Source organism: Danio rerio, chromosome 11 (genome assembly GCF_049306965.1).
Source record: "Danio rerio strain Tuebingen ecotype United States chromosome 11, GRCz12tu, whole genome shotgun sequence".
Taxonomy (NCBI): Eukaryota; Metazoa; Chordata; class Actinopteri; order Cypriniformes; family Danionidae; genus Danio; species Danio rerio.
In genome coordinates, this window is record NC_133186.1 from 13,037,183 (window position 1) to 13,059,571 (window position 22,389).

Consider the following 22,389-nt stretch of genomic DNA (forward strand, 5'->3'; position numbering starts at 1 on the left):
GTATTGTGTGAAGGTCAACCAGTCCACAGTTTATGCTGCTATAATCTTTATTCAGTTTTATTCATAAACTATGTACAATATATACACTTTGCTCACGTCGGCTCCAGGTCTCTTGGGTGAAGGTCTCTCAGTGACGTGGTCTCTTCTGGTCGTTGTGCGTCTCTGGTGGAGATGGGGAGCGGGAACGTTTCCCTCTGGCGTCCTGGACTGAAGATGCTGCACCAGCTGAGGAAGAGGAGGACAGCGGCTTGGTCTGGCAGGAGAAGGACGGCCTCTTTTTCTTCTCAGCAGCATAGGCCTCACTGAACAGATCGAGCGCAAACACACACAAGCAGACATAATGTGAGATTTTCACAAACACTAGAACATGCTGCAATGCCAAGTACAGTTTACTCACGCGTCTATGATGGGAATGACGTATTTGCCGCTGCCGTCCATCATTACTCCCTTTCGGTTTGGGTCGTCCACCTCCAACAGGAAGCTGCGGGGAATCCCTGTGCTCCTCCGGATGCGCTTGTGTGGAGCAGAGCTGCTGCCCTGTGAATTCATGAGTGACAGTCAAACGACAGAGCAAACAATCTGACTGATGGAGACATGAGCTCAAGTTCACAGCAACCATAAGCTTAGAAAACCCAGTTACCCCTTTAGAGGGGCAGTGCCTAATGTGGTGTCCTGGGATCCCACAGTGAAAGCAGACATAGTTGGGTGGAAGAAGCCCAAGCAGTGTCATGGCCTCACTGATGAACATCAGAACCATGAGAATCAGCTCTAACATTTCTCACAAACCAAACCTGTCAGTGTCTGAACGCTCACCTGCTGGAGTAGTAGCACAGACTGGACTGGTACATCACCGCTTTTAGCTTGTCCTCCTCTGATGCCTTTGCCTCAGCCAGATTCTCAGTCTGTTTCACAGGCATTTGCACATTAGAATTTTATTTTACTGGTCTGCTTAAGAAGCTGTGTGTGTGTGTGTGTGTGTGTGTGTGTGTGTGTGTGTGTGTGTGTGTGCGTTTGTGTGTTTTACACTGTGTATTGATATTCTGCACTACATGTCATTATGACGCCTCAAATGCAAACACTGCAGTTCAATACAGAGCAGCACAGTGGGGTGAATTAATCATTTGTTCAATACCTTCAACAGCTGCTCCAGTGAGAGGAGTGAAGAATCACCTGTTTGAGAAGATTTAGCTGATGGTCCAGCTTGATGTCTGCAAAACAAAGGAGCTTGTGTGACTAAAACACCACAGACAGACTCAAACTCTTGATATAACATCTATCAGAGGATGGTTGCGCTCATTTCACATGACTTACCCAACAAATCTTCTGTTGGAGGACTTCAGTCCAGCAGCAGGGACCCGTCTGATGATGACCGACATGTTTTTGGGGATGAGAGCATCATCATCTGTGTATTCTGACAGCAAAATAAAGTTTGAATATAGTAATAATCATTTACCATGGTATACTTTGAGTGCCATTAGCATTTTAAAACACTCAAAACATCACTATATGTCACCATCAGAGTCATGATAACACATGTCAGCTTCTACAAGTCTGTCTGATAACACATCTAATGTTAGTGTAATATAGTTTAAGTGGCTTTTCCTCATCTCACCTTCATCAGTTTGGGCTTTGCTGATCTTCAGCTGGCAGAACTTCAGCCTCTCGCGCCTCATGATCTGCCGCTTCAGCTCTCCCACAGTGATGTTGAGGCCCTCAAACTGGAGCGAGTCGTAGGTGAGTCGACTCTGAAACCTGTAATGAACACAAGACATACTAAACACAAAACACAGTGTGATAACAAGGGTCAAACCTGAATGAAGGGAGCAGCAGGCGATCAATCGATGTATCCAACAATCAATAATATCAATAATCTGGGAATCAGTTGCCACGAAGGACGGCGAGATCAGATGCCAATGACAGAGCGAAGTTCAAAACAACACAAAAAGAACCGTTGCCATGGATGCTGACGATCACGTGACAAGGCGCTAAAAAACTTCCGCGTTATTTTCTCATTAATAATAGTGAAATCATTACTATGATAATAATAAAATAAACAGCAGAACAGTTGTACATCTCTGAATAATACACAGTGGCGTTTCCTTACACGAATGATTCAGGACTCTGTATAAAGTCGGGCGAGTCACTGAATCAGTGATTCGTGGCTGAATGAATCACTTAAAGCTTCACTCGATTAAAGCGGTCTCTTGCTGCCACCTATTGGCGATTTGTTTTTCCGTTTTAAAGTTTTTTTTTTTTTTTTTTTTTAATGGTGCAATAGTTTTTTTATTTTTTTTATTAGATCTTATAAGAACATACAGAAAAAAGAACAAATGACCGAACAAAGAAACATCTTATTCATCTAAAGTCCAAATAGCAGCATTCACATAAAAAACAGATAAAAAAACAAATAAATATATATTAAAAAATAATAAAATTGAAATAAATAAAAAGCAAAATACAATGCACTAAAATACAAAGGGGTTAATCATCAAAAATGCCTTTAACAGACTACACAGTTTAAGGGCTTTTTTATGTCTCATCAGCTTTAAGGAATTGAAGAAGACCATTAAATCCTTGTGGAAACGCAGAAAAGTGGGGGGTTATTAAAAAATCTGCATTTATGAATGAAATAGTTTGCCAAAGTCACAATATTGTTAACCAAAAATTCCAGCTCAGAATTCTGACAAAAAGATCAATATTTTACAGTTTTAAAATCAAAATCAGGTATTACATATTTTAATCTTAACCAAACAGTAATGTCATCCCATAACTTTTTTGAAAATTTGCATAAATAAAACAAATGTTCCAATGACTCTATGTCTGCTTCACAAAAGGTACAAACGTTACAATCCAAATTAAATCTGTGTCTGAGGAACTCATTACAAGGATAAATATCGTTAATAATTTTAAACTGAACTTCTTTTGCCTTTGGTAGAAGTGGAAAAGAGAGAAATCTTGTTCGAATTCGAACCACCTTGTCTTCTGGAAAATCTAAAACAAGGGGTCTTTTCTTAACTTTAGAAGGGAAAAGCTGTGTATTTACTAACCTTCTTAAGGTCTTATTATTACAGCTCTGCCCAGTAAAATTAATACCAGAAATAATAAGGTTGCCCAATCTTGGTATCACAGAAGAATAACCCAATTCCCCTTTGATTAGCTGAACCAAACCACCAGGAATAGCTTTCAACAAAGACAAATACAATTTCTAAGTACAAATAATGTAGTATTTTTCACAAAAATCATCATAATTAAGGAAATTTCCAACCCCATCCAAAATTTGTAAAATAGACCAAACACCTTTGTCCATCCACTCTTGAAAAAACACAGATTTCCTCTTAATAAGTATATACTTATTATTCCACAAAGAACAGCTATGTGGCGAAAAATTATGTTTGTATATTAACTTCCAATACTGTAATACCTGACTATGAAAAGATGACAATTTACACTTTAACTTTGATGGCTCAAAATCGCATCTTAACAGAAAGTCTATGCCCCCAAAGAAATCAAAAATTTTAGAAGAAAACCTAAACCAGAAAGAATGTTTATGTCGAAGGAAGGTTTGAAGCCACTTCAGCTTAAGGGTACCATTCATAACATCAAAATCAATTACATTCAATCCACCTTCAATGATTGGTTTCACTACATCTGATTTTCTTAGAAAATGATGCTTATTTTTCCATAGAAATTTATATTGCATTTGATTCAGATTTTTAACGTACCTATCAGAAATCTGTAAAGAAAAAGCTGGGTAAATCATCCTGGAAAGTGCTTCTGACTTTTGTAAAACAATTCTACCAAAAATAGATAGATCCCTTTGAACCCACAAATTTAATATTTTTTGACTTTTTATCAAATTATCCATCAAATTAGCTTTTTCCCTATCTTTAGGGTCTTTGGAAATAACAACACCCAAGTATTTTACCTCATTTTTAACTGGAATATTGAACAGTTGTGTTTCGGTATGGTTATGGATTGCCATAAGCTCACATTTTTTTAAATTCAATTGCAGACCAGAAGCATTTGAAAAATGAGACACCAGATTAATGGCAACTGAAATCTGCTCTGCATTACTGAGAAACAGGGTGGTATCGTCTGCTAGTTGACTTATTATTAATTGACTCCCTAAAACATTCAAAGTTCTGATAGCTCTGCAATTTTTAACATACAATGCTAATAATTCAGCTACTAAAATAAATAAATATGGGCTTGTTGGATCCCCTTGTCTGATGCCTCTATTAATGTTAAACCTCTTCGAAGTCCCAAATGGTAATGATACTGAACTATTTATGTCTTTATATAACATTTCTATTACTTTAACAAATTTATGACCAAAACCAAAAAAATTCAAAATAAAATTATGTTCTACAGTATCAAATGCCTTGTAGAAGTCAAGAAATAAAAACAAACCCATCCTCTTTAATTAAATGTCCATAATCAATTAGATCTAAGACAAGTCTAATGTTGTTGTGAATTAGCCTTCCTTTAATAAAACCAGACTGAGTTTCACTTATAACTTGATTCAATCTAAATTTCAATCTATTAGCTATAGCAGATGTAAGAATTTTATAATCCACATTGAGTAGAGTAATCGGCCTCAAATTCTCAATAATTCTTTTATCTTTGTTTGCCTTTAGAATAAGAATAATTAAGCCCTGTTTCATAGTTGTAAGTAAAGTATTAGAATTAAAACACTATTTTAATGCTGCAAATAACAAATGTTTTATATTCTCCCAAAAAAATTTGTAGGAGTTAGTAGTCAAACCATCCTGACCAGGAGACTTACCCAAACACATTTTTTTAATAGCTGCTTTAAGTTCCTCTAGCTTCAAATCCTCATCACACATTTCTTTAAATTCAATATCTATCTGTGGGATATAATCTTTAACCTTTTCTAGAAATTGAATAGCATAATTTTCAGAATATGATGAAGAATAAATATTACTATAAAATGAATATATTTCCTCAGATATCAGTTTAGAATCCGTAATTATTGTATCCTTAATAACTAAAGTATGAATTGCATTACTTTGCTGTCTCCTCTTTTCTAATTGACAAAAGTAAGCTGTGTTCTTCTCTTCTTCTTCCATCCATTTTGCCCAAGACCTTACAAAAGCTCCTTGTGCTTTCATTACATACATGCTGTCTAATTTAGCTTGAAAAGTGATTCACTTTTCCACATCTTTAACCATATCGTGTGTTACAGCAATCATTAATTTCCTGAATTATTCTTAATTCTTTTTGCAATATGTCGCTTCTCTTTTGTTTACCAAACCGAATAGAAATTTCCCTTGTTTTAAATTTAAAGTACTCCCATTTAATCCCACTGGAATTTAAAGAGAAATCATTCTCAACCTCACTAATTAGGTTTTTTAATTTGACTACAATAAACTTTATCCTTTAAAAGTTCTGCATTGAACTTCCAATAGTCTTTCTTAGTAGTATTTTTTCTTACTGGTGTCAAAGTTTATGAAATCAAACAGTGATCTGTCAATGGTGCAGCAGAAATTAAAACCTGGTTCGCACCAGGCTCAAACTGAAAATTCTTTCTGTCATTAATTATTAACACTCTCGTCGTTCCAACCTTAAGAACACACATTTAAATATTTTAAAATATATGACATAGCAATTGAATTATGAAAATAGTGATATTAAAGCTAGTCCTATAGTTCAGAGATCCGGTCCCCGCGTCAGGTCAGGTGCGGCCGTAAATAGCCTTTAAAACGCGCACACGGCGATGGAGGCGCACTCAACTCACAACGGAGAAAAGTGGGTGACATGATAGGAGCAGCTTAATTCATTACATGCTTTGGTTAACTAATTATTTAAACACAACTCTCTTGAGCTCTAAAAGGAAAAAACACATAAGAAATTTGCTGTTAAATTAATTTTAGCAGAGACGCAACTGCCAGTCATTTAGTTCGGGAAGATGTAGCCTAATAAAAATGTTTTAATAAAAACAAATAGTTTACTGCACAGTCCCACAGTAGGCTACACTATAAATAATATTTTAATTTTATTTATTAATATTATTATTAATATTATTACAATTAAACTAAAATTGACAAAACGCAGAACCCTTTGAATGTTTGCTTTCATTTTGCTAAAAAGCGCACTTTTACAGTTGTGTAGAGAAACATCCCATTATGCAGCAGCAGTCAAGGTATAACACATAATAAATGCCTTTTGCGTTTATTAAGTCAAGTTTGCAGTGTTATAAATGGAATATAGTGCTTAAGTGGATTTATCGCGGATCAACTGAGAAACCTCTCACGCGCTGCAGGTAAGCAGAATGATAATCTTTTAAAAATATGTCATTTAGGCTATACAGCTTTTTGCTCATGCAAAATTAAACAAAATATATTGTAGATCTATTTTAAGAGCTAAAATACAACATATCGAGTTTGTTTTGACTTGTAGCTCATGGCCCTAAAATGAAAATAACCTGAAAACAAGCTGTTAAAAAAGGCTTAATAAATTAAATAATTAATAAATAAAATTATAGGCTTAGTAACCTAATGGTTTATGATGGTTTTACAATTTCACGAAAAAAACACACTTATGATAGCCTAAGATAAATCTTTGTTTTTACATTTAAAATCATGAAAAAAAGTTATATAGCATATTGAGTGTTATCCATGCCAAAATTTAACCATTTTTCACTTTAATAACGTGTGAATTTTGGTATCTTTTTAGGTATTTTTCTGGCTACACTAATGCCTTAAAATGAAACTAAGTAATTGTTTTAAATGACATTAAATTGTAACATTTAGCTTTTCCCTAACAATGATGTTGGTTGGATAATACGTGAAGCGGGATGACTCGGTTGAGCTGATTTTACTATTTATTTACCGGTTAAATGAATAGTCTGATCGTGGGTCAGCTTGCATACAACTGCATATTGTTATTACTAATAAAACGTAGCCTATATTACTGCCTTAGTTCAGTAACTTGGGCAGTAATGCAAAGTAATAATAAATGTGAATAAATAGCCTAAATGAAAGAAACAAGAGAACAAAATGAGTCACCAGGTCTAGTGCCCCCCTATGGATTTAAAGTGCCCCCTCAGTTTTGACTTCCTGGCGCCGGGCCTGGGAGGAAATGATAAATGATGAAGTAAAGTTGACTTTTTATTGGTCTTATGGCACTGTTTGGATAAAAATAAACAGCAGTACGGTCCCAAATAAAATATAGTTATTTAAACTAAATACTATAGTATTTTAGAACCACATAGTAAAGTTTATTGTACTGAATAGTTAATCACAATGTTGTGCTATTTAAAGGCAACTGTGGTGCAGAGTCGGGTTGGAAGAAACTCCAAGCATTTCTGTTTTCGCAAGGTTAAGCTGAAGATGATGATCTTTCATCCAGTGTGAAATGTCCGACAGGCAGGCTGAGATGAGAGCTGGAACCGAGGGATCATCAGGGTGAAAAGAGAGGTAGTTGGGTATCATCAGCATAGCAGTGGTAGGAGAATCCATGTTTCTGAATGACTGGTCCTAGAGATGTCGTGTAGATGGAGAAGAGAAGTGGCCCAAGAACAGAGCCTTGAGGTACCCCAGTGTTTAGATGCTGTAGGTTGGACACTTTTCCCCTCCAAGACACCCTGAATGATCTGTCAGAGAGGTAAGATCTGAACCATTGAATAACAGTGCCTGCAACACCCAGTGACTCATATATATTATATATATATATAATGATTAATAAATATAGAAACAATATTTTCATAACTAAATTATTTATGATTTGCCATTTAACAGCAAAACATCTCGTCAAATAGGCCACAGTTCATCAGGAAATGAAAAGCTTTTAAATGACAACAGATAAGCAGTTCAGCGACTAACATTCACTCATTCAGTGAGTATCTCATTTATTCATTCATTCATTCACTAATTGAATCAACACTTTTTTAGTCACTAAATATGGTGTCAGATGCAGATGTGGCCTCTAGTGTAATCCACAGTTCATATATTGCACAATGACGCTAAAGGCCACCATATTATAAAATACTGCAGGTTGTTGGTTGCAGATTAATAATCACAAACATAATTTTTTAATCATAAAACAGCTAAAACATATTTAGTGTCAGAGAGGACAAAGTGGTTTTAGTTTACCTTTTATCTTTAATATTAAACAGCTTTTTAGTCTTTAGACCAGATTAAATAACTTGTGGTACTTGTATAAACAATGTTCAGCTCAGGCTTAGTAATTCAGCATGATGTGCTGCTAAAGCTGAAACAGTCTATCAATTTATGCCACAGATTGTGTGAGATTCTGTCGAGTCTTATAGATGTTAAAAACACTGATGGAGGTCAAAACCGCATCTGACACCACAGTTAGTAGATGAGTAAGAGTAAACTGAATAATAAATATGTAACTCAGTTAATGATAGTTATTCACTGCATGAATGAATGTTAGATGAGGAACTGGTATTTAAGTGGAAAATTAAAACATTAAAGCTTTACTTTTTCAGAGGTTCACTGTTTACACAATCTTAAATGGATAGTTCACCGCATAAATATGATTGTGACGATTATGAATTAACATTTTTGGGTCAATTATCCCTTAGCTCACATAAATTATCCCAGAGCATTATTTCAGCATCAATGATCATTCACAATAGTCACATCACAAGAAATACAAGGTTGAGTCTGGATTATAATTTAGCGTTTGCGTGTGTTTCTGAGGCCTGTGACTGTAAAAGCTTTAGGTTGAATAAATTGCATAATTTTTCATTTTAATAGCAAATCATTTTATTTAATTAAAAAATGAAGACAATAGCAGTATTATTTTACATTTGATTATTACATTACTGTACCTGAATACTGTTAGACTCGTTGAAAAACAACAAAGTTCTGTTCATTTTATTTCAGAATTTTATATTGTATTTATCTCTGCTCGTAGATTTTTTGTAATGTTTTATGCAGATGCAATTTATCAGCTGATACAGAAAACAGAATGTTGTGGCACTCATAAAATGAGTTGTAAAGGCTAATAAATATGGTATAATAATCTTTAGTTCAAAAATATTATGTTGATACTAATTACTGTAATTTTTTTATTTGTGATCATACTGCTGTTTATTATTATCTAATGTCATAAGGCTATGAAGTCAGTTTTTATTCATCATTCAGTTTTCCTCCACTAGAGGTCGCTGTGATGATCAGATTCTCCACAGCTCTGATTCTGTCAGCCCTCGCCGGGTTCAGTGGCGCGCGCCTGTAATCCAAGCTACTGGGAGGCTGAGGCTGCGGATCGCTTAAGCTCAGGGCTTCTGGGCTGCAGTGGACTATGTTGATCGGGTGTCCGCGCTAAGTTCGGTATCGATATGGTTCTCCTGGGGGAGCTCGGGACCACCAGGTCGTTTAAGGAGGGGTGAACCGGCCCAGGTCGGAGACGGAGCAGGTCAAATCCCCCGTGCTGATCAGTAGTGGGATCGCGCCTGTGAATAGACACTGCAGTGCAGCCTGAGCGACACAGAGAGACGCAGACTTTTACACTAGTTGTTTTTACTCTGATATATCTTTCTAACAGTAAAAAGAAGCAATAAAGGTTTTGAGATGAATGACATGGCTGTGTGTTAATAATTAGAAATAACTAAAAGTTTAGTTTTTTCGAGTGATGGGTTGCAGCTGGAAGGGCATCTGCTAAAAACGTGCTGGATAAGTTGGGGGTTCATTCCGCTGTGGTAAACCAACGGGACTAAGCTGAAAAGAAAATGAATGAATGAATAAAAGTTTATTTGTAGACTAGACATTTTATTTGTAAACAGAAATACAGAAATTATCTCAATTTCATGAGTGTATTTTGAAAAGATGATGTTTTAGACAGAAATATGTTTTGCTGTGGTTACTAACTCATAAGTGTGGTCTATCAATATCGGGTGGTATTTAAAAAAATTATAGAAGAATTTCACTTTAGTTCTCCCCGTGTTGGTGTGGGTTTTCACTGGTTGGTCTGGTTTACCCCACAAGTCCAAAGACATGCGGTATAGGTGAATTGGGTAAGCTAAATTGTCTAGTGTATGGGTGTTTTCCAGTAATGGGTTGCAACATGGGAGGGCATCCTCTGCGTAAAACTTATGCTGGATAAGTTGGCGGTTCATTCCGCTGTGGTGACACCCGATTAATAAAGGGACTAAGCCGAAATGAAAATGAATGATTGAATGAATTTCACTTTAAACATAATTTACACATTGTTACTTTGAACCCATCATCTGATATTTGGCAGCTCCATCAAGGGTTCTGCATTGTGTTTTCTTTTTATTGTGGGAATAACCAGACAGGTATCAGCAGTTGTGACGGCTCTTTAATCACTCCTGATGTAAACAAAAGCACAGATTTTACAGTGTGTCTTCGCCCTCATCACTTTTACATGCTTCAATCAGACAAATATAAATCAAAACCTCAATTAAAATGAAAACACAAAAATAACGAACTATGTGAAATATGTGAAAAAGAAAGTTATACATAATATTGAAACATAAAAACTGGCTTCAAAAGTCAAGTAAATATGATTTAAGATTAATTAGAGCTGCAGACACCCACCTCTCCCATGTGCAGTCAGTACAGAAAAGGAGGAGGCGGGTGCAGAACAGGAAATTAAAAAACTTAAGCTTTCTTAGAAATTTAAATTGGCGGCGCGCATTGACGCAGCGGCTCAGAGCTCTCCTTCTCAGTGCTTTGTTTGTTTGTTTTTATATGTCTGTTTAATTTTTTTAACCTCAGCCAGTCAGGCGAAAATATTTTATAGTCGACAAGACCTCCTCTCAGTGGGATTACAGAGCAAAGAGACAGTTACAACAATGTTTATTCAGAACCACAGCATACCTGAGGACATAGTGAAAACACCGGGATCTCCGTGGTTTGTCATACCCGGAAATAATGGGAGGCGGCGGCGGCGGCGGAACAGAAGGCAGAAACGAGGAAAAAGAGCAGGTGTGTGGGAACGACTCAGGAAAACCCCACACAAGCCACCGATCCCCAGCATCTTCCTTACGAATGCCAGATCAATTGCCAACAAAATGGATGAACTGAGGCTTCAGCTGGTAGAGAATAGACTATGCAGGGATTGCTGTGCTCTGATGCTAACAGAGTCATGGCTACATCCAGGAATACCTGACGCAGCGGTGGAGCTAACAGATTTCACCCTACACCGTCACGACAGAAACCATCTCTCACAGAAACAACGAGGTGGGGGTCTTTGTATTTATATTAGTGAGAAATGGGCTAAAGACACTAAAGCTGTAGATAATCATTGCTCCCCAGTTTTGGAGTATCTGACAGTTAAATGCAGACCCTTTTTCCTCCCCCGTGAGTTTTCATCAGCTGTTTTTATCACAGCAGTGTATATAGCTCCTGATGCTAATGCTAATTCAGCGCTTAACCTCCTCCATAATGCTATTAGCTCCCAACTAAACAAATATCCAGAGGCAGCACATATAATTGCTGGAGATTTTAATCATGTGGATCTTAAAATAGTGTTTCCCAAACTCCATCAGCATGTAAACTGTGCTACATGTGGGGGCAATCTATTAGATAAAGTATACTCTAACATTAAGCGAGGCTATAAAACAATACCAGCACCTCATATTGGTCAGTCTGACCACATATCCCTTTTTATGCTGCCAGTTTATTCTTCACTGAGGAAAAGAGACCCCCCCACCCTAAAAACTGTTACACACTGTAAATTCTAACATGTTCAGTTTACTTAAAAAAAGTTTGGAAACCGATTGCCTTATTTTTGCAATATAAACTTACAAGGAAATCTTAAGTTAAGTTTAATTATTGCCTTGAAGTAAGAAAACTAAAACTTATAAAGTAAACTAACTGTTAAAAATTAAGTAAGTTTAATAGAAAATTCTAGTTAACATACTTGTCATTATTTAGTAATCTTACTTAGGGTTTTATAGTAAGATTACTTTAATAACTCTATTTAACTAATACTGTTCTACCATGTTCAGTTAACATCTTGAATGCTAGTAGTCTCAACATTGTTTTAATCCACCATTTTAAGTAATGTCAACTAAAGAAACTACGTGCAATCGGTTTCCACATTTTCTTCAATTAAACTGAACATAAAATATGTAGTTCAACTTACAAGTAATGACATTATACAGGTCTTAAATGTAAACATTTTATTTGACAAAATTAGCAGAATTTCACAATACACTTGTGATATTTTAGTATCACAATACACTTGTACACAATACATTTTTGTAAAAACCTGTTGTAAAGTGCTGTAATATACTGTAAACAGCAATACAGACAAAAAATATAATAAACATGTTCAACCCTAAAACACAAGTTTTCGAAAAGGTTTGAAAATCTATCAAAAAAACTTTAAATACTTGACACTTGGAAAAAAGATACTTGAATTAGTGTAATTAAACATGCCATTGCACCAGCACCTTAAACATGGCAGCATATAGACACTCACAGAGGAACAGATATTAAGCTTTAAAGCTAATTTGTTAGACTGTGTAGTTTAGATTTTCCTACAGAAAATATCACATTAGTGTGGTCAAAAGTATTGAGTTTGGTATCAATCAATACTGTAATATTAAAAATATCCATTTTCCACCAGCATTTGAGTGCTACTGAGCTCGTTCTTAAACACCATTGATTGGCCACCGTGTTCACATGCTCAACAGAAATGACTGTGATTGGCTGTGACTGTCATAGGTTTACCATTTTTCACTGAGTCCAAACAAAGTTACACAGACACTGAAGCGTTTCAAAGCCATGTCGATAGCTGATTTGTTTAGAAGCTAACATATAAGCTATCTGGTGATGAATCGACTGATCGACAGTGCTTTGAAGTTATCCAGTGTCTTTGTATCTTTGCACCTGGTGAACAGTGGTGAAGTGTGGTAAAAATAATGACCTTCAAAGCCAATCAGTCATATCTACTGAGCATGTGAACACAATGGCCAATCAGTTCTTGCGATGTTAGTGGGAAATGGATGGACTTTTTTTTTTTTATTTCAGTACCGATTGGTACCAAACTCAATACTTTTGACAACCCTATAAATCACAATACACTTTTTTGGTAAAAAAAAAAAAAAAAAGTGTTTTAAACACCAAAATGCTGCAGTCCTAAATGTAACACTGCAAACAGCAACATGTTAAAAAGCAACACTTTGTAATTAAACATGTCATTATACCTGAACCTTTTAAACATAAAGCACAGCAGTATAGAGGCACTCGCCGAATAAAACACATTACGCTTCCCTCCCAGCAAAAGCAACACACGTTGAACAAATTCAAATGCATTGCTCAAAGTCTTTGGGTAGTCCGAATTCAGTGTGTAAATCAAAGCAAAAAAAGAGACATACTGCATGTGGCAAAGTCCATAACCACTTTTCCTTCCAGTATAAAGGCCCACATTGCATCCATAATGAGGTTCTTTAGACATCTTCACACACGACAGTCAGCAGGCCAACATCTTCTGCACTGAAGTCCGACTCTACAATTACATCCTATGAATAGAGAAAGAAAAATAAGTAAAGTTTGATATTCTAAATGGCACTAATAAAGCCTGTAGTGGCCAGGAGACCAAAAGCAGAGGTGAAAAAAATTACAATTCCTTGTGCTTAATTTAGTAACACTTTAGTAGGAACCAATTACCCTATTAACTAGTTGCTTATTAGCATGACTATTTGTGTTTATAGTACATTTTACATTCAAATGCTTCTTATAAGAAGGCCTTGCTATGGTGCTCCTTCTTCAATGTAGACCAACACGATGGATTTGCCTGTACTGCTTCTACTAGGCTTGTCATGATAGTGGAATTTATTACGAATCCATATAGTAATTTTAAAAACATCCATTTCCTGCTAACATTTGAGCATTGTTGAGTGTCATTTCTGTTAAGCATTTGAACAGAATGGCAAAACAGTGCTGTTTAAAAATGTGCTCAAAAGTGCTTAAAATGTTAGCAGGAAATTTGCTGCTTAAAATTGCAGCAGAGATTGGTACTAAATTCCAGTATCTTGAACATGATACTATTCTAAAGGAACAATACATTTTTTTAATTAAAGAAACACTGTAATGTAATAAAACAAACTGCAGTAAAAGTACTTTTAAAACATTTTCAAGAAATTAAATGCAAATGTGTGAGAGACCAATTGGTGCTACATAATCAATATAAATATTTTGTAGGGAAAACTTAATAAATTGGGAACCGATTCATGAATGCATTTGGTTTTGCTAGATTAAAGCAGTGAGTCAAGTTTGCATTATTTAGCACACTTTTTAAAAATGTATTAATAACTATTTTTTAATAAGAAAATTGATGTTTTAGTATGGCTTTTAGAACGAGGGTGCAGCCATCTACAATCCCACAGCAGGTGACTTCACAGGGTTGGTTATAATACGGAGCATCTTTGACTTTGTGGCTTTTAACACTATCTTTTTACATCTTAATCCAGCAGGTTCTTTCAACTGAAATTATATTTCTCTCCACATATTACATAGGTATTACACTTATTAAGATTTTTTTTTCAAGCTAATCTTCCTCCTTTTCAAAACAAGTGTGTTTAAAAGTTAAAGAAATGCATTCATTACTTCACTGGCCTATGAAGCTAACTGACCCTGTGACGGCACAAGCTGCTGTATTTGCAACATAGCAATGCTCTTGCTCCAAAGGCCATAATATAACATCCCTCTTACTTTCAAATACTTACATTAAATGCATTTGTTTTATTTTTATAAAATTGAAAATTTTTATTAATAAGTGAAGTAAACTGGAATGACTGCTTCATTTCCAGTCTAAGAAAGCAGAAACAATAATACTACTTACAAAACACATCCTGAAAATTTCTTTAGACTCATCCCTCTAAAGGACTGAAAGACCCCGGAGAACTGCTGCCAGATGACCTTGAAAAAGTAAAGACAGGTAGACATGCATTATAGCCCAATGAAAACATCAAATGCAATTTATTGCAATCAAATGCAAATTATGATTCAAAGATGATGTCACAAAAATACCTTTGAATTAACATGTTGAAAATTTCTTCTAGTTTTCTTCTGCAATTTTCTCCTGTTTTTTTTTTTTATTTCAATCAAAAGAGCAGTGTGTGTCCAATGCAGCGTAGAACTTGGATCTCACATTTCTTCCTGATATTCGATTGAATTCTGCAAAGATCCAATCAAAACATTATTAGTCATTAATAACATTCAAAAACACAAATTCACAAAATCACACAAAGTTTTGAAAAGAAAACAAACCTTCTGCAGCACTTGCATCAGCTGGTGTTTCCTCTATGACTTCCTTCTGGATGTCACTGTTGTGCACAAAAACGTAAAGTGTTATTGACATGGCTAAGCGAAATTCTAAAACAAAAAACAGAAATCAGAAACACATGCAATGATACAATGCAATGCCATTTAGCAACAGATGTTACACTTTAACATGACATAGTTAAATGTTCTTGAATAATAAAAGCTGCCAAATACTCCCGGCGCCTGTCATCAAAAGCATGAGCTATACTTGTCACCAAACAGTAATAAACACAACCCCCGATTAAATATAATCATGGCATTGTTGCTGGTGTGCCTTACTTTTATGCGCATTAAAAGTGGAATAAATATTTGTCTCAATTGATGTCTTTAAAAGGACACTGAACTTTCTGACTAGGGTTGCAAGGTTTACCGGTACTATGGTAGTATCGTGATACTATGGCTCCAAGATACTGGCGGTGCCACTGTAGTTTGTAAACGGTAGTATTGTCATTAACAGTCTGCCTACAATACATAATGCTGCATGTGAAAAAGTCACTAAAATACTTACACGATTCAGCAACAATAGATCATTGTATTTTAATAGTCTATGGAGCCTTCTAAGGTTGTAAAACTGTAGAATTTGCGCCTTTTATAGTAGCCTATTGCATATTTTGTGATGGTTCATTTTGAATCGGAATTCGTTTATTTCTGTTCCTGTCAATATGATATAATAGCTACAACAACCGTGACAATCTATTAAAAAGAATGACTCATAAAGTGAAATTTTGAATTACTTTGGATTCTTATCCGATAATAAGTGTGAAAAAAGTATGATAGATGAAAAACCCAAAATAGCAACAGGAAACAATTTTTGACCACTTCATATAGCCTAGGTTTGTTAGAAAAATGCTCTTTTCTTTATGTATCTTTATTTTAATGTATTTTTTTTTGCTGGAATGAATACATTTTAGGTGAAGAGATGTGCAAATACTTTTTTCAACAATAAGGGAATTATTTAAATTCAAGTAGGCCTATAATAACATATACAATATATTATTTCTGACATTTTTCTTTATTTCATGGATTTAAGTTATGAATTACAGTATTGCAATACTACTTGGTATCACCATACTTCAGCTGGTATAGTATTGTAACATAAATTAATGGTATCACAACACAACAACCCTATTTCTAACTAGTCCTCAGATGATTATTCAAATGGACAAACTATTCGGACTATTCTTGATCATGCAGTTCTTTGCTGAGAATTTTGTTAAATGTACTTTTAATGCATTAAACGATTTAAAATTACCCTGACACTCAGTATGGAGACAAGGTAACGTTAATAGAACAATTCATGAATATGTTCTATGGCTTGTGCGGTATTGTTCAAAAAGTTTTATTTGATGTGTAAGTGCAAAACTTACATTTCCACTGCATATCAGCTCACAAACTGGTAGTCTGAAATAAAAAATAAATAAAGGGTATAATGATATTACAAACCAAATATGCCACTCACAATACTCTAATGGTGCGCTACATTTTAAACAACCTTGTAATTGTTCAAATTTATTTGCCCTAAATTGTTAAAAATTAGTGAAACCTTCTTTAAAAATGCAAACTAACAGGTTTGGCAAAGCCTGTTTCTTTACAGAAAGTTTGCTTATAACAAAGGCTTGTTGATGCCTTTGTGTGATATTGAGCAAACAAAGGGATGTTTCTGTGCTTGGTTGTACGAGTTATACCACTTCATCATTAACGTTATCCATCACACATATTCAGTCGCGTCTGGTCAGATTTATTTGTCATTACAGCAAAACAAAACACTCAATAACGTAACGGCAACACTGGAATAAACCTTCAAAACGGCATAAAGAAAAGACAAATAGCATATAAAACAAATAAATGAGTTAATTAAATATCTCTCGCATTTTCATAAGTTTAACTTTAAGTTTCATAGGGATTGTTAGCATAAGCACACTTTAGCATCATGTGTAAATATGTATCTGCCTCATACAGTGACACGAATCGTAATCGCATCGAAATCCTAAATTACCTAACGTTACGACACTCACAGGTCCATTTTGAGCTGAAACTGCTTTATAATGTTCTAAAAGCCTCGGCGGGTTAAAACTGCTGCTGCCCCGGCGATCATGGAGAAAAAAACGACTGGTCTGGTCATGAGCCGCTCGCTGACGCCGGACCGAATCACAGCTGATCTCCTCACCTGCTTCCTGCAGGTGATCTCATAAAAGTAAATCTTTAAAAAAACACGCATATTTTCGTCACAACAAGCGCCACTAAAGTTCAGCGATAACTAACGTTACTGTATTTGTAATGCGGATAAATAGGTTTCGTTTTCTTTTTTAAAAATGTAGACCTACAGCTATGTGTTAACTTTACATCTATTTGAACGGATCATTGCGCGCGCTCTTGCTCTCTCAGTGCATCATTTAAAATGGCGCGGCCCGCTCTTTTAGAGCATAACGCCCACTTTACAAATTACTACTAACTTTACAAATTATTAATAGTTATTAAAAAGGACTAAGCAGCTAAAAATAGCTTATCTAGTAAAGTAGACAGTATTGCAAATAACGTGCAGTGGTCAAAACGTTTAGTCACAACATCATGGGCTATTAATTAGTTCACAAAACAGCAAACAATTTCACAAAGTGCAGGAAATAAACAGATTACTGATACTATACAAATAAAATCAAAGTAGTAATTAAAACGAAAAGTTTACCTTGATTTACAGCAGAACATCTTGTCAATATGAAATCCTGTCCTTCAATGGCGGTGCTGGGTGGCGGTTGGTTGTGACTCGGGATGGGGGATGGGAAATCACCACCCAGTACGCATGCGTAACAGCATGGCTTAGCCCTTATAAGCAATTTTACTCAAATTACATAAGTTATGGGAACTTTATACCTTACTATGTCAGCAACACTAATGCATTTCTAGTAAACTCAACAATTAGCTTAAAATTAAGTAAACACACTAGAATTTTGATAGTAAGGAATACTATTCGCATTTACAGTGCAGTATGGCCAGAGGGTGCATCCTTACAGCTACAGGACTGTTTTGCTCACACAGACTGGAGTGTGTTCGAATCCCAGGATCTGGAGGAGTACACTACATCAGTACTCTCTTACATTAAGCACTGTACAGACACTGTCACCACCGAGAAACACATCAGAGTGTATGCCAACCAAAAACCCTGGATGACAGCGGGGGTTAGGATTTTGCTGAAGGAAAGGAACATCGCCTTCAAGTCTGGTGACAAAGAGCGTTACAGTGCAGCTAGAGCAAACCTGAAAACAGGCATCAGAGGTGCCAAGTTGAAATATAAACACAAAATTGAGGGATATCTCCACAGCAATAATTCAAGACAAGTGTGGCAGGGGATACAAAATATTACCAACTACAGACCCAATCCCAGGTCTGTAGGGGTTGACAACACACTAGCAGAAGAGCTTAACTGCTTCTTTGCCCGCTTTGAACAACAGTCAGCAGAGGAAGCCACATTGCATTCACTATCAAATCCTAGCCATGTCTTCACAGTGGAGGAGGATGATGTTAGGAAAGTGCTGAGAACAGTAAACCCCAGAAAAGCAGCAGGACCTGATGGCATTACAGGGAGGGTGTTGAAAGACTGTGCAGATGAACTTACAGGGGTTTTTACAAAAATATTTAATTTGTCCCCTTAGCCAGGCCATTGTTCCACTCTGTCTTAAGGCCTCAACAATCATCCCTGTCCCAAAAAAGACCACCATCAATAGTCTAAATGACTACCGGCCAGTAGCCTTAACCCCTGTTGTTATGAAGTGTTTTGAGAAGCTGGTAAGAAGTCACATCCTCCAAAGACTTCCTCCCGCATTTGATGCCCACCAGTTTGCATATAGGGAAAATAGATCAACAGAGGATGCCATAGCTATAGCCCTTCACACTACCCTGACCCATCTAGAACATAAAGACAGTTATGCCCGGATTCTCTTCATTGACTTCAGCTCTGCATTTAATACAATAATTCCAAAAAGACTGGTCTCTAAACTAAATCATCTCGGCTTTCCTTTCTCCATTTGCCTCTGGATTCAAGATTTCCTCAGTAACCGTTCACAGAGAGTCAAGGTAGAGCACCACGTCTCTTCAGCACTCAGCCTTAGCACAGGCTCCCCACAGGGATGTGTGCTGAGTCCCTTACTGTACACTCTTTATACACATGACTGCACTCCTTTCCATTCAAGTAATACTATCCTGAAATTTGCAGATGATATTGCAGTGGTCGGGCTCATCACGAATGGAGATGAGACCGCATACAGAGACGAAGTAAACCAACTGGCTTTATGGTGCACTGATCATAACTTGGCCCTCAATACCTTAAAAACAAAGGAAATCATAGTAGACTTTAGAAGGAACAGACAAGATACTCTGCCCATTCATATACATGGGGACTGTGTGGAGATTGTCAGCAATTTCAAGTATCTGGGCCTGCATCTGGATCAAAACATATCATGGAAAACCAACACTATTGCACTGGTCAAAAAGGCACAGCAGCGACTTCATTTTCTAAGGGTGTTAAAAAATAACAACTTGGCCCAAAAACTGCTAGTGTCCTTTTACAAATGCACTATTGAAAGTGTGCTGACGTATTGCATCCCGGTGTGGTATGCCAGTTGCACTGCCCAGGAAAAAGCTGCTCTCCAAAGGGTTGTCAATACAGCGCACAAAATCATCGGCTGCACTCTTCCCTCCTTAGAGGAGTTGTTTAAGGCCCGCTGCTACAGCAAAGCATGCAGCATCCTGAAGGACTCGTCTCATCCAGCATACCACCTATTTCAAATGTTACCTTCGGGAAGACGATATAGAACCATAAAAGCCAAAACAAACAGACTAAAAAATAGCACATATCCAAGGGCTGTTGCAATAATGAATGGACATTAAATTGAGGGTGTTTCTAGCCAAAATTATTTTAATCTTTTTAATTTGCTGCTAGGATATGCACTTGCCACTTTATACACTTGGACATTAAATTGTATGCCTTCCTGGCTCACATTTTATTAACTTTTAAATTTGAAAAGCTGCTTGGAAATGCACTTGCCACTTTATATGCACATCATACGCACTTTTAATATTGTATTGTAACTCTTCATTTGATTTTATATTTTTATCTCTTTTTAATTATTGTTGTTGTTTTAGATAAATAGGACTGCACTGAAGGGAAGGGCAAATGTAAATTTCGTTGTATTTTGTACAATGACAATAAAGATTCTGATTCTGATTCTAAAGGAGCAGGTATACTTAATAAACACTTCAGGTAAAACACACATTTTGTGTAATTCTATAAATAAAGTGAACTATTATTTCTATACCTGTTACACAGGCCTGGATTGGCTAATTGGGAGCACCGGGAAAGTTTTTTGGCCGCGAGGGCCGGTGTCCCTAGCTGCTTGCACTCTCAGCAGTCGCACTTTTTTCATTTATTTATTTGACCATAGCCTCACTCTTTTTAATTATTTTCTCGCAGGCAGCAAAACGCAGCCGGCAGGTTAATGATGATCATTTAGCATTCGACCTTAAACAGCGGCACCTTAGTGAAAAAAGAATTTGAATAATTAATATTAATGAATATTACACCAGCTCAATGAAAAGCAGATGATTCACTACATTAATAAATCTGACATAACTTGATCAGAAATATAAAAAAGGGGTGAAAAGATTAAGCCTTCAATAGAAAGTAATACTGTGGTTAAAAGAGTCTTGCAGATACCAGCGCAATACTTATTTCTTCTTCCAAACTCACCAACATAACAGCTACATTGTGGTCCAGTGGTCAGCATGTTGTGTTGTGATGCTGCTGCTCTAACCTCTCCTGAGTGTTATTTTTATTATTATTATTTCATTTTTAGTGTTAAGAGGACAATATAATACTGTTTGGGTTACTTATGTTTGTGTACATATTTTATTTAGATTTTTTGTGTGACCACCGTTACAAAAGACAGCATATCTATAAATAATTTTGCACAGAATATATTGTCAGATATTGCAGGAAGGGACAATGTGATGTTTAAAGTATAGCTTTGGAGATTTAGCTACCCTTTAATCTTCTCATATTTATGAAAAACATTTGAAGTTCTAAAGCAGCTGTTTCCTTGAAAAAGACGTGATAGTGTCTTTAGAAACTGAATTGCAAATGACCTTATTTTAATATAGTCAGTCGTGAACAGAGGTGGGCTGGTCTAAGGCTTGAAACTCCAGGGCTGAAAAGAAATCCCACTCCTGCCCTGCTGTTACAGTAACGGGCTGAATATGCTGTCATAGCCTGGAAAGCCAATGTTATCTGGCCTTTGTTACTTTCGTCCAGCGTTACTTTCGTCCCCGCTCTCCCCTACTATAAGGCACACAGAATCATTTATCGTGTACAGACATGAACAGTCATATAGGGGTTTCACTGTCACATTTCTGTCAAAAACAGTGAAAAGTTCAGGCTGATTTATACTTCTGCAACAAGTTATCACCGTGACCTATGGCCAGGGGCGGACTGGCCATCTGGCAATTCTGGCAAATGCCAGAAGGGCCGGATCATTTTTTAAATGTGGGCCGGTCAGGTTTTTTTTTTTTTTTTTTTTAATATGTATTGTTTTTACATGCTTTTACAAGCTTTTATCTCTTACAAAATGTGATATTATGATGATAATAATAATAATAATAATAATAATAATAATAATAATAATAATAATAAATGTTGAGCATTTGGTCCAATCGGCGACGACCGGCTGGTTTTGAGAGGGGCCGACCCAATCTGAGGTTACGCGGACGTAATCAAAATCTAGCAAGAATGTAAAACAAACAATAAGTGCCACACAAGCTAATTGTCAGAGATGGACCGTAAAAAGAAAAGGCAGGGCCGAAAAGCTCAGATAAAGAGCGCAAAAGGGCTCTAAAATCGAGAGGGTGGTCGCTGCAGAGCCATTTGAGCAGAGCTGGGCTCCAGGGAGGGGAGCATGAGCTCTCGCTCTGCCTCCTGTAAGCTGTTTTAATGCGTACACCAACCCCACCCCTAACCCTACCCCCAGTGAGATCACTCGTAGAAGAAGTGCAAAAAAGGTGGAGCTCAAGCTCAAGCTCCCCCTAACTGGAGCTCAGCTTGCCCAAATGGCTCTGCAGC

The 22,389-nt window shown here is 36.4% G+C and overlaps 2 protein-coding genes and 1 long non-coding RNA gene across 8 annotated transcripts; 1 reads left to right on the plus strand and 2 right to left on the minus strand.

Annotated features, from left to right (window-relative positions):
• Nucleotides 1–11,357, minus strand: LOC110440117 (E3 ubiquitin-protein ligase RBBP6-like). Of its 3 annotated transcripts, none has more exons than XM_073916496.1 (7): nt 10,830–11,357; nt 1,613–1,752; nt 1,312–1,411; nt 1,133–1,208; nt 814–902; nt 398–537; nt 1–302 (listed from the first exon to the last, which is right to left on the minus strand). In XM_073916496.1, exons 2-6 carry the CDS (start codon nt 1,671–1,673, stop codon nt 441–443), a joined length of 423 nt encoding a protein of 140 aa, XP_073772597.1. In that variant the 5' UTR covers nt 1,674–1,752; nt 10,830–11,357; the 3' UTR covers nt 1–302; nt 398–440. The 3 variants fall into 3 exon arrangements, with proteins under 3 accessions (XP_073772597.1, XP_073772595.1, XP_073772596.1); XM_073916494.1 differs by lacking the exon at nt 10,830–11,357 and adding an exon at nt 641–737 and having other exon boundaries at nt 1,613–1,956; XM_073916495.1 differs by lacking the exon at nt 10,830–11,357 and having other exon boundaries at nt 1,613–1,956.
• LOC141376549 (uncharacterized) lies at nt 10,623–20,908 on the plus strand. Of its 2 annotated transcripts, none has more exons than XM_073916488.1 (2): nt 10,623–11,192; nt 18,318–20,908. In XM_073916488.1, exons 1-2 carry the CDS (start codon nt 10,805–10,807, stop codon nt 18,929–18,931), a joined length of 1,002 nt encoding a protein of 333 aa, XP_073772589.1. In that variant the 5' UTR covers nt 10,623–10,804; the 3' UTR covers nt 18,932–20,908. The 2 variants fall into 2 exon arrangements, 1 of the variants encoding a protein (XP_073772589.1); XR_012387051.1 differs by having other exon boundaries at nt 10,868–11,192; nt 18,262–20,506.
• Nucleotides 12,122–18,016, minus strand: LOC110438793 (uncharacterized). Of its 3 annotated transcripts, XR_012387057.1 has the most exons (7): nt 17,968–18,016; nt 17,300–17,484; nt 16,652–16,685; nt 15,231–15,286; nt 14,991–15,137; nt 14,803–14,879; nt 12,122–13,480 (listed from the first exon to the last, which is right to left on the minus strand). It is a non-coding gene; the product is annotated as an uncharacterized lncRNA (long non-coding RNA). The 3 variants fall into 3 exon arrangements; XR_012387056.1 differs by lacking the exon at nt 17,300–17,484; XR_012387058.1 differs by lacking the exon at nt 17,968–18,016 and having other exon boundaries at nt 17,281–17,424.
• Nucleotides 20,909–22,389: the final 1,481 nt, after the last annotated feature.